The 12,988-nt window shown below is 44.0% G+C and overlaps 1 protein-coding gene across 1 annotated transcript; it reads left to right on the top strand.

The window, feature by feature from the left end:
- Positions 1-1,641: 1,641 nt before the first annotated feature.
- Positions 1,642-3,459, top strand: LOC113143119 (olfactory receptor 1500-like). The gene is made up of 4 exons (XM_026328589.1): positions 1,642-1,864; positions 2,341-2,518; positions 2,649-2,952; positions 3,166-3,459. Exons 1-4 carry the CDS (start codon positions 1,642-1,644, stop codon positions 3,457-3,459), a joined length of 999 nt encoding a protein of 332 aa, XP_026184374.1.
- Positions 3,460-12,988: the final 9,529 nt, after the last annotated feature.

Here is a 12,988-nt window from a genome sequence, read left to right as displayed (position 1 = left end):
TAGCTTAAACTTAATGTGACAAGATGATGAAGTTAGCTTCTCATTCGACGCTGTACGGACAACTTAGAGAAACTGATTGAAAACCTTTTAAAGGTTCAGAGTAGTTTCTGGAGACTGAAGTATTTTAAAAAAAAACCTTCTGGGTTTTTCACTGATCATGGGTTAATCGGTTTATATAAAAACCGATAGTTAGCCCACCTGTGCGTCAAATTACGCCGCTAACCTCGTTCACAAACTGGGGATATTCGTCAAATCAGAAGCGAACTTCAGGCCCGTAACCCTGCTCATAAAACATTTTATTTTTTTAGAAGTACGTTTTAGCTCGTTTTGAAAGAGTTTGAATGAAATAAACCTTTGTCATGTCCCGAGTGTATTCTCAGATGTTGCTTAGAAAATCTTCACTCATCCTGGTGTGTTTTCCTCCTGAACGGTCGAAAATGTCATCAATTTTCATTTCAACATTTTGTTATTTTTAAAAAACACCTCAGGACATTTTAAGAATTCCCCATAACGTTACTTACTTATTATCTGCCACCTGTGGGTATTTCTTTTAGTTGTTTTTCCTGTAAGACGAACAAACATTTGAGTCCAACTTCACTAACCAAACAAATTTGGGCTTACAACCCATAATGCATCACTGTCCCTTGTTCAGTCCTCACTTTTAATAGTTTTGTAAATGGATCCAGATATAACTTTGATTATTCTCAGAACATTTACTCTTTCATAATTAATCTAACCTTTAATAAGCTTATATTCCCAAAGATGTAATTTAAAATAGTTCCAAGCCTAAAGTGTAAAATGTGTAAAAAATGATTTATTCCCTTTTCTTGCCACATTATTCATTACAGATTTGTCTTGTGGGCCTGTGAAGGTGCCTAAGTCCTAGACTGAGACTGAGAACCACTGGGCTCTGGTACACTAGTTTTTAAAAGTAGTTCAAACTAACTCCACCCTGACCAGCTACAACAATAACTTGATTCTTACATATTTTGGTATCAATATTAAAAATCCAATGATGTAATATATAGTAATGTATCACTCACTGGACATTTACAGAATGAGTACTTTTAATTAGGCCTGCTAAACAGGGCCTGGTTAGTACCTGGAGACTGCCTTGGAAGACCAGGGGCTGTTAGACTCAGCTAATGAGGTTGCACAGGCCAGTGTGGTCTTAGTGTTGGTCCCAAGCCCAAATAAATGAGGAGGGTTGCATCATGAAGGGCATCTAGTGTAAAACCATGTGGATCAGTTGATCCAGTGTGGTCACCCCTAACTGGAGCAGCCAAAAGAAGAAATTAATGTATGACTTTGAATGAAGTTCTGGTATTTGTAGTGGACTATTTTAGTTTTACTCATTTTCTAACCAGGCTGCTTGGACCACCTAAGTCCTAAGTGTCTTATTTTTCCTTCCTCTGGGACAAAGTTGTACCAACTTGCACTTCACTGTCAATAAAGTCTTTATAAATCCAAGAGGCCACTGTTTGTGTTTGTCATATCATCGAGACCAGCTAGAGAGGTAAGCACTGATATGCATCTCAGTGTCTGCTCATTTCATGACACGCTGCAAACACACTCACACTCGGGCATGTGCTGTACTGTACTGGATGTATCATCTGCCTTATTCTTTTCTTTTTATTCAGTATGTTTCAGGTGGATAAAAACTACACACGCGTGTGGGAGTTTTATATTGTGGGTTTCCCAGGTTTACCATCAGAGTATTTTCACCTTGTGGCGTGGTTCTTCTTCTTCCTCTATTTGACCACAATAGTGGGAAACCTCTTGCTGATAATTGTGTTCGCTTTGGAGCACAGTCTCCAGAAGCCCATGTACATCATCATGGTCAGCCTGGCCCTCTCAGACATTGGTACATATGGCATCACTTGTGTCACTTGCAAAGTGTCTTATTTTGTCAGGATCTGGTGTATGAGACATTGCTTTCATAAAAATACAACCCATATGTGGGTGATGTGAAACAAACATTGATTGATTAATGTTGTTGACTATGAGCGTAACATAGACAGCAGTCTCCAGGTGGCAACCTGGATTCTGACACTCAACAGCAGCTGTCCTTTTGGATCTTGAGGTTTTCAGCTCTGTTATTAGAGAATATGAGAGAAACCATGACAAAAAGCATTTATGATATTAATAGTCAAACTGCAGTCCTGTACTGAACAGTAGAAATCCTTTAATTTAAATGAATGCATTTAAATTTAAAATAGACCATTGGTTTGTGTGTTGTTTTTAACTATGAAACCAAAGAAATCACAGAAAAACGGACAAACTGTCACACATGATCTGCTTTGCCTTGTCTTTCTTTGTTTCTTTTCAATGTTCTTATAGGCTTTATCACTGTGGCCTTACCTAAACTAATCGCTCGCTACTGGTGGAATGATGGGAGTCTTGGCTTTCACACTTGCCTCTTCCAAGAGCACATGATCCATTATTTTGGCTCCTTGAACTCCCTCATTTTATTGACCATGGCACTGGACCGTTACGTAGCCATCTGTTTTACTTTCAGGTGAAAAAAACCAGTTTGATTGGCCTCACCTTTAAGCTCTTGCAAAAACTAATAACGTTCTGTTTTATATCATCCTCACTCTCCTTCTATCTGTCATTCTTTCTTATTCAGCCTCCCTTTCTCTCCTCAGATACTCTGTGGTGATGACAAACCAAAACATGACTGGCATGACTCTCTTCTGCTGGGTGCTGGCACACATCTTCCCTGGCATTAGCACCATCAACTTCACCATGATGCCGTTCTGTGGGCCCAACAAAATTGTACATGCTTTCTGTGACACCATGTCACTCACACCCTTAGTGTGTGGTGATCCCAGCCAACAATTCAGCTCCGCCTATGCTGCAGCAATGTTTATTCTTTATGTTCCTTTAGCCTTCATCATCTTCTCTTACATTTGTATCATCATCTCAATATTGCGCATGGCCAGTGGACAAGTAAGAAACATATGTTTAACATCTTGAACGTAAAGTAATAATATTAAACCACAAAGTTGATGCATCAAACTCCATTCTTACATTCACAATATGGCATCTTATTTAGTTCTTTAACAGCTACTTCATTTTTTAATTCGACACATATTTTACATATTTTATTAGTATTGTTATTAGTAGGAACTTCTTTTAACCTTACACTGGTGTTCCCTCCAGGGCAGAATGAAGACTTTCTCCACCTGTGCCACGCAGGGATGTATCATTTCTATTTACTACATACCACGTTTTTTTGTCTACTCCACACCTTATTTTCCCAACCTGATGATGACCCCTGACAAGCGTATAGCCACCACCCTCTTCTACAGTCTTTTTCCTCCACTTATCAATCCATTCATTTACTGCCTTAGAACCAATGAGATTAAGAATATATTCAGACGTTGGATCCAGAAACAACACGGTATCAGGCCTACAAAACCCGGCCAAATTGTTGCTGTCATCATGTCACATTGACAAGAGATCCCTGATGTACTTGTTTTGCTGAGAATACAGTGACATAATTGTTGTGTCTCTTATTACTAATACATAGAAAATAGATCAAAAAATATTTTAGTAGGGAACAAAGACATAAATTTGGGGACCCTCCTAAAAATATTTTTTGATACCATTGTGTTGTATTGGTAATGCTTAAAATGTAAACAAATGTCAAATGAGAAATGTATAATTATTGTATGAACAGGGAACAAAAGCCAATATCTATCAATCGATCAATCTGTCTGTCTGTCTATCTATATCTACATGAGAAATCATTATAGAGAGACTAAACAAGAGCATATAAAAACATTGATATACAGAAAATGTTAAAATAAACATCACAGATAAATAATGCAATGAACTGTAGAAATAGGAGACAAACTGTGTTATTGGGCAAACAAAGCCTTAAAGGACAAATGCAATCATAACAAGTAATTATAAATTAAGATCATTAGGTATTTCCTAAAAAAGCCTCAACCAAATCTTCCACCTAATATAACACAGGCCACTTGGTGGAGGGCTTCACTTTATGCATTCATAGCACTGGGGGCTAAGCCTGTATTTTGCCAGAAGATGGCAGCATCCCCAAATCTAAGAGTGGTCTGCAATGGGTCACACTGAGCAAAGCAAACTATCTCTTACCGTGTCACTTAGCTTATGTTTGGTAGCTCTCATCCCCATCATTATATATTTGCCCACATAATCCATCCAAACATGGATAATGTATGTGTAGCTTAATGAATGGGTTTCCCCGCACATGCTCACCTTACCGGCCTACTCATTTTCTGCCTCAGACACATTAAATCAAATCAGTTTTAATAGGGTTTGTAGTTGTATTCTAGCCACATACTTAAATGTCACTATTGTAAATGTCACATATATTTCAATCATATTGCCATATTACTCATGCAGACTAACACTACCTTTGAAACTATTATTTGTTGGTATGTAGAGGCCGGTGTTTTGTTCAGAGGCCAGGCAGCAGCAATATTGAATGGTTTAATGTCACACAAACAGAATAAGTGGTACCACTGTAACCACAAACCTCACTGTCTGCACCCTGACTGGTTCTATGTATGTGTGTGTAAATAACAGAAGAATAGTTGTATTCATGTTGAGTATCTGGCCCACATTATACTCACTGTGTGGTGGACACAGCATGACTGTAGGGAGGGATGAAAACAGGGAGGAGGAGAGGAAAAAACTACACATACGTTCATTGAAGGCAACAAAAGTACAGTCATCATCATTTCATCACTTTTTAGCAACTTCTCTAATAGTGTCCTGGCATATCACAAATTTAGTTACATCCAGTGGTTTATTCCTTTAATTTCAAACTCTTGCCATTGTAGTGTAACTTGGTGTTTCTTCAGTAAGACATTAACAAAGTACATGAGACATAACACATTTGGAAAACAGGTCTGGGATCAGTAAACTGAGCTGTACCATGTTCCACACTGTTCTTCCTGCTGCACTTTGGCCTACTGAGTGTTGTGCAAACTGGAAAAGCGACTTAACGGCACCACATGGTTGTCACAGGAAAAATAATGCAATTTAAATTTATTCTTTCCTGCTCTAGGGCTTTTATGAGCTTGAATGGCGAGTGGGAAAATAAGCATACTTCAATCTTTGATGCTCTACTGCCGCTTGTCTTTCATCAAAGTTGATTGCCAACAAGATTTGTCTGAATTGACAAGCAACATCAACTATGCATTAACTCTAAAGGACATTACAAGCACTAATCAACAAACGTCATCAAATGAGTGTCAGTTGCCTGTCGACTTGTCAGAAACACATTCCTACACACAATGCTGCAATATTACTAAGTATATTTACTCAAGTGCTACTTAGGTGTAGTTTTAAGTTGCTGGTACTTTACCTGAGTGTTTCTATTTTATGCTAATTTATACTTCAGCTCCACTGCATTTCAGAGCTAAATATTGTACTACAAATTTAAAAACCTCATGCACTGCTGAAAAAAGTATTTGGAACGTTAAACAAGGGAAAGTGCTAATGCAACCATTTAAACATACATAGTGAAAGTCCTTTAATAAAAATTCTAGTTAAGAGGTAAAAGTACAGAAGTATTATCAGCAAAATGTGCTTAAAGCATCAAAAGAATAAGTCCATATGTATGTTGTTGTGTTTTAACCGTAATCTTATCAATAATGCAGTTATAACATCAATTAGTTCCTTAGTTCTTACAAAATGATTAAGTATTAGAAGTACAGATACCCAAAATCACATAAAGCAGTAATTAGCAATGAAATGCTGCTTACACTTTAACATGTCAATAATAATTTGTTACATATAACACTAAAAATGTTTTTTCAGCATAGTGACTCTTTAAAACGTTGTACTTTGCACAACTTCTACTTGTGTACTTTTACGCCAGTATTTTTATATCATCATATGGGTGTACTATTGTAGCAGTACTGTACTTTTATGTGTGTAACGTGAAACATTGCACATAATTATATTATACATAGAATTTCTACAGAAATACTTCACAATAGTATTTCTACTTCCAGGCAGTTGTTGACTAAAGAAAAAAAAAAGACCCATCTGATTCAGCAACTCCTGTTGAAAGTCAGGTGACTCACTGTAACTATGACTGCACTGAGTGCCAGCAGCAGGCTGTCAAAGAAAGTGATGGGAAGAGTTGTGATTTAAGTGCAGTGAAACATGACAAAAGGATGTGCACTTCAATAACCTTTATTTAGTTTACAGATGTATTCCACTTCTGAAGTTTGGAGGAGGGAGGAGCATTAGTGCTATTTACAATTGGTTTGAAAATGTTTATCTCTGTACATATTTTGAACCCTGATCAATATAAACAATATGTTTAAGACCTAGTGCTGTTACAAATCAATTCTTTTAAAGCAAAAAACCTCAGAAAAAAGAAATGATTACATTAAATTATAAACCAACGAAAAAAGTAAGAAAAGAGCACAGAAGAAAGAAAATAAAAATACAGTCTGTCGATGATAAGGGAGGTTCTGCTGCTGTTAAGCACAAGACATTGTCAGCGAGTGACCGTGAACTGGCTAGAAGCTAACCGTTTACACAATCAGACTAAACACCAATATACTGTATATCAACAAGGCCTAGAGTCATCATGATCTATATAAGATTCATATTAAATATATTCTACATGTTACTTTAGTTTGGAACATTACTTCCATTGGAAAAATATAAAATAAAACATTTTATACATTTTTTTTAATCTGATGAAGGAGTACATCTTTCTGTTGTGCAAAATGGACTTAATGCAGAGAGAGAATTAAGGAAAGAGTAAAATGCGAATTAAGACAAATAACATTTTCATTCATTTCTCTGCTTGGACAGCAATTGTCAGAGAGATCGTTCACACCACTGCTGAAAAAGGAGCACAACAAGCCTTTCCTTGGAGAGAAGGATGGAACGTCGGTGAGGGGAGAAAACTGACATAACACACTTTTATATTCTATAGTTATGTAGATTCTGAATGAAGGATTTTTAATGTAATGGTGTATTTTTAGTTTTAAGTTGTCATCTCTACTTATGTGAAAGATCTCAATCTTTCTTCCATCACTTGTCATAAGGGTGAGATAGCTCCTAATTAAGCTATGACCTAACACCAAATCAAGGAGCTGAACGAGCCTCAAAAGCACCATAGAGCTGCTTTCACATCACACATCATTGTCATTTAAGTAACTGATCAATGTCTGAGTGACCTGAATTTACTTGTTTTTTAATAATGTACTTCTTGGCTGGACCACCTTAAGATGATTTTATTTATCACAGAGACAGAGGGACTTTTACAAACCTTCACCATGTGAGTAGAAATGCTTCTGTAACTACAGCTACTATTCAAGGAAGGGACAATCGCTGAGTTATCTGAGTGGGAATACTCACCCGTCGGCCAGCTTGGCAATGTCTGCTGCCGAGTCCTTGGGGAAGAAGTTAGAACTGTGTATGACAGACATTACTGGATGCATCTGAGCACAACACAAACAACTGTCATACATGTCGCATTAAATGCAGTTAAATCAGGAATCACAGAGGTTTAAGTTGAATAATTTGATTCAATTTAAAGTAATATAAAACAATGTAATAACACAGTATAATATAAAACATGTTTATTGTACAATGTATGTCAGGCTCCGGAAAATCAGAGGACCAGAAATGCCACACACTCTAGAATGCAGGTAACGAGTTTATTTTCAAAACAACAAGGGCTGGAGGCTTGAATGGAGACCGAGGAGCATAGCATGTAAATTCCGGGGAAGTCGGTCGTCGTGTGGCTTGCACCTAGGCCCACACCGGGTAAGTCCACGGGGAGTCGAGGTTGATGGAGGAAGAACCGGGGCTGGGTCCGCAGAGCAATATCTGGCGGTGCAGTGTAATCCTGGTCAGGGATCCGGGTAGCGGCAGAACACAAACATAGATTCCTTGGGCATAAAGAAAAACACCTCCAAAACAAAACTCAGGAAAAACGGTGGAGGGCAAAACACTCTAATCAATTCTTCATTAAAGTCTTTCAGGTCAACCCTACATAAATCAGTTCACTCAAGGTCCACGCGCTGTTCCACAGAAACCGAAAAAGGGGTAATACTTCACAGATCGTTGCTGACGACCGGTCACGGGAAACACCAGGAGGAGTGGGACGGCGTGAGTCGATCCAAAGCTTAGGACCGGAACGTAGCTCCTTAGTGCGGCGGTGAACGGCGAAGTTGGAGAGATGTCTCGGCGTAGTTCCTTGGCTGGCGAAGCAGACAATCCCGCACCTGACCGTGGCGACCAGGGGGGATATATACGGGGAATCCTGAAAGAGAGACAGGTGAGAGGAGTAGGCTACTAATCACCGGAAGTTCGGAGAGACCAGACGCACGGGGAGAATTCCAAAACAAGAGACGGCTGGGAATCTATGTTCCCAGTCGTGACAGTACCCCCCCCTTAACGGCCGACCCCCGGCGGCCCCTAGGTTGATCAGGGTGTGAACGATGGAAATCTTCAATGAGTCTAGGGTCCAGGATGCGCCCCCCAGGTACCCAAGCACGCTCCTCCGGACCATAACCCTCCCAGTCCACCAGGTATTGAATGCCCCGGCCCCTGCGCCGGGACTGGAGGAGGCGACGGACCAAGTAGGCCGGCCCGCCGTCGATGAACCGGGGGGGTGGGGGGGGCACGGGGGGGGGCAGGAGGTTGCTGCTATGAACAGGTTTGACACGGGAGACATGAAACGTGGGGTGAATCCTCAGTGCTCTAGGCAGCTGCAGCCTAACTGCCGCCGGGTTTATTACTTTGGAAATGGGGAAAGGACCAATGAATCTAGGGGCCAACTTGGCATGTGGTACCTTCAGCGGAACCTCTCGGGCTGACAACCAAACCTTCTGTCCCTCCTTGTAGAGAGGTGCCGGCCGCCGCCTTCTGTTCGCCTGTCGGCAATAGCTGGAGCCAGAGATCAGGAGAGCCCGCCTTGCCCTCCGCCAAGCCAGGTGGCATTGGCGAAAACTTGCGGTGGCCGGTCCAGGCCCCCCTCGGGGTAACGGCAAGTCAAACACAGAAGGCTGGAAACCATACACAATCTGAAAGGGAGAGAGTTTAGTGGAAGAGGACGGCAGAGAGTTATGGGCGAATTCCACCCATGCCAAGTTCTTTACCCAGGACCCTGGATCCTCGGCGCAAAGAATGCGCAGACCCTTCTCCAGTTCCTGGTTCAGTCTCTCGGCCTGCCCATTAGTCTGAGGGTGATAACCGGAAGATAAACTTAGGGTAATTCCCAAAAGGCGGCAGAACTCTCTCCAAGACCTTGCGATGAATTGTGGTCCTCGATCGGACACGATCTCTTGTGGAATCCCGTGCAGGCGTACGACATGGTCAACCAGGGCCTGCGTGCACAGGTCGAACAGGCCAGAACATACTGATGGACGTCTCCCCGTAACCCAGGCCACCAGAAGCGTTGTCGTACGACCTGGAGAGTCCGTCTTACTCCGGGATGGACGTGGAGCCGGGACGCGTGGCAGACCTCCAATACTCTGGAACGCAGCTGGGGAGGAACAAAGAGGCAGTGAGAAGGACAACGGGCAGGAGAAGGGTTACCTGCGTTGGCCTGAGAGACCTCCTGTTCCAAGGGAAGACGTGCTGCTCCTAGTCTCGCTGAGGCCGGCAGGATGAACTCAGGCTCTACCTTCGAGTCAGACGGGGAGTGAAGACGAGACAGAGCGTCGGCCTTTGAATTCTTGGCCCCGGGGCGAAAGGACAGGGTGAAATGGAACCTGGAAAAAACCCCTGACCATCGGGCCTGGCGGGGGTTGAGGCGCTTGGCAGTCCGAAAATGCTCCAGGTTCTTATGATCGGTGAGGATAGTAAAGGGGTGCTTGGCTCCCTCCAGCCAATGCCTCCACTCCTCTAAAGCCAGTTTTACTGCAAGCAGCTCCCGGTCCCCGACGTCATAATTTCTCTCGGCCGGAGACAGCTTCTTAGAAAAAAAGGCGCAGGGGTGAGCTTTAGAATCCCTGGGATCTACCTGGGAAATAACTGCCCCCACCCCCGTGTCCGAAGCGTCCACCTCCACCAGGAAGGGTAAATCAGGGTTTGGAAGGGTTAAGACTGGGGCAGAGGTGAAACGGGACTTCAGACTCGTAAAGGCCCTTTGGGCCTCGGGAGTCCAGAAGAAGGGAACCTTTACTGAAGTGAGTTGGTGGAGGGAGTGGGCCACAGAGCTATAGTTCCTAATGAATTTACGATAAAAATTGGCAAATCCTAAAAACCCTTGTAGTTGTTTGCGGGACTGGGGAACTGGCCATTCCCTGACTGCCTTCACCTTCTCAGGATCCATAGCGATACTACCCGGTTCTATAACGAAACCCAAGAAGGACGTCTTCTTGGAGTGGAACTCACACTTCTCCACCTTCACAAATAACTGATTCTGAAGAAGACGCTGAAGCACGGCCCGGACATGGTGAATATGTTCGGTCTCAGAATGGGAGAAAATGAGGATGTCGTCGAGATATACAAAGACGAACTTGTTAATCATATCTCCCAACACATCATTGACCAGGTTCTGAAATACCGCGGGGGCGTTGGTCAGCCCAAACGGCATAACCAGATACTCAAAATGGCCGTTAGGTGTGTTAAAGGCCGTCTTCCATTCGTCCCCCTCTCTGATTCTAACTAGGTGATAAGCATTTCGTAGATCTAACTTGGAAAAAATGCTTGCACCCTGAATGAGTTCGAAGGCGGAAGTGAGAAGAGGTAGGGGGTAGGAGTTCCTGACAGTAATGTTATTAAGGCCCCGATAGTCTATACAAGGGCGTAAACCTCCATCTCGCTTCTTTACAAAGAAAAACCCCGCCCCTGCAGGTGACCGTGAAGGACGAATTATGCCAGAGGCCAATGATTCCTGAATGTAGGTTTGCATGGCCTCTCGTTCCTGCCCAGATAAAGGGTATAACCGACCCTTTGGGGGAACTGAGTCAGGCAGCAACCGAATGGCACAGTCATAGTGGCGATGAGGTGGAAGGGAAGTGGCTCTCTCCTTATTAAAAACCTCCTGAAGGTCGTGGTACACAGGGGGAACTTGGGCCAGGTCGGCCTGGTATTGATTCTTGGGGACTGAAATGGCGGGGTTAAGGGCGGTGCGGAGGCATGTAGCATGACAACTTGGGCTCCATTCCAGAATCTCTCCTGTGGACCAGTCAATCCGGGGATTATGAGCCTGTAACCAAGGAAGGCCTAGAACACTTGAGGACAAGAGGGAGTCAACGACTAGAAAGGTGATGTACTCATGGTGATTTGCAATAGTTAAAAGAACAGGCTTAGTTCTGACCTTAACTTGATGGAGAGTCTGGTTGTTGAGAGCCTTGACCAGAAGAACCTGTTCCAGGGGCTCCGTGTCCAGCTGGAGTTCCTCTGCCACGGACCGAGAGATGAGATTGGTGTCTGAGCCGGAGTCAATGAGTATCGGAAGCTGTTTCCGATGTGGAGGGACCCCGAAAAGAGCCTTGGTAAGAGGGCGTGAGAGTAATAGTTCAGAGGACGACTGGCTCAGTAAGGACCCCACTCTCCTCACTGAGCCTGGTCTTTTACTGGACATCGGCGAAACTGATGTCCCGACCTGCCACAATAGAAGCAAAGACCCCGGACACGACGTCGGTCTCGTTCCGCCGGGGAAAGCCGGCCCCGACCAAGCTGCATCGGCTCCGGGTTTGGAGGTCGAGGCTGGTCCCTCGTAGGCTGGTAACTCGGGCGATGACTGCTGGGTAGAGGTCCGGACGGGTCCCGCTCCAACTGGCGTTCCAAGTACCGCTCCTCCAGACGAGTGGTAACATCGATCAAGCCCCTTAAATCCTTGGGGCGCGGTTGGTGAGCCAGATCGTCCTTAAGTCTAGCGTTGAGTCCCAAGTAGAAATGGTCATAAAGAGCGGCCGCATTCCAGGTGCTATCCTCTGCCAGGCGTCGAAATTGAACCACGTATTCAGCTAATGGTCTATCCCCCTGCAGGAGCCTGGTGAGGTGGCTCTGGGCCCCTACCTCAGGTCGGACGGGGTCGAAGATGCTGGAGAGTTGGTCGCCGAAGTCCTTTGCTGATCTACAATAATACTCTTGTCTCCTCCATGCAGATGTTCCCCACTGGGCTGCCTCCCCCTCTAGTAGGGAGATGATATAAATGACTTTAGAGTCCTCGGTGGGAAAAGCAGAAGGCTGGAGGAAAAAAACAAAGTCACATTTTGTGAGGAAGGAGCGGCTGCGACCCACCTCCCCGCTGTATGAAGTAGGTGGAGGAAGTCGTGGTTCAGAGACGACGGAGCTCCTGACTGTGGGAGGAGAGGCCGGTAAAGGAGTGTTGGAAGCCTCGCGGGATGGACAGGCGAGGATCACCTGTTGGAGTTGGCCGGAGATGCGTTCCATGGACTGGACGAGACTCAGGAATCGGGCTTCGTGAGACTGAAGGGCCGTCTCGATGCTGGCGCACCATGATGATGTGGTAGGCGTGGCTTGGTCCATTGTGGCGGGATTGTACTGTCAGGCTCCGGAAAATCAGAGGACCAGAAATGCCACACACTCTAGAATGCAGGTAACGAGTTTATTTTCAAAACAACAAGGGCTGGAGGCTTGAATGGAGACCGAGGAGCATAGCATGTAAATTCCGGGGAAGTCGGTCGTCGTGTGGCTTGCACCTAGGCCCACACCGGGTAAGTCCACGGGGAGTCGAGGTTGATGGAGGAAGAACCGGGGCTGGGTCCGCAGAGCAATATCTGGCGGTGCAGTGTAATCCTGGTCAGGGATCCGGGTAGCGGCAGAACACAAACATAGATTCCTTGGGCATAAAGAAAAACACCTCCAAAACAAAACTCAGGAAAAACGGTGGAGGGCAAAACACTCTAATCAATTCTTCATTAAAGTCTTTCAGGTCAACCCTACATAAATCAGTTCACTCAAGGTCCACGCGCTGTTCCACAGAAACCGAAAAAGGGGTAATACTTCACAGATCGTTGCTGACGACCGGTCACGGGAAACACCA

This window comes from Mastacembelus armatus, chromosome 14, assembly GCF_900324485.2.
Source record: "Mastacembelus armatus chromosome 14, fMasArm1.2, whole genome shotgun sequence".
Taxonomy (NCBI): Eukaryota; Metazoa; Chordata; class Actinopteri; order Synbranchiformes; family Mastacembelidae; genus Mastacembelus; species Mastacembelus armatus.
This window is presented reverse-complemented; position numbering and strand designations above follow the sequence as displayed.

What these genes read in the sequence shown, in the direction of transcription:
- LOC113143119 (XM_026328589.1), top strand. Translation starts at nt 1,642, where the DNA reads ATGTTTCAGGTGGATAAAAACTACACACGCGTGTGGGAGTTTTATATT. An exon ending in CCTGGCCCTCTCAGACATTG is followed by an intron (nt 1,865 to 2,340) that starts GTACATATGGCA and finishes ATGTTCTTATAG; the next exon opens with GCTTTATCACTGTGGCCTTA. An exon ending in GCCATCTGTTTTACTTTCAG is followed by an intron (nt 2,519 to 2,648) that starts GTGAAAAAAACC and finishes TTCTCTCCTCAG; the next exon opens with ATACTCTGTGGTGATGACAA.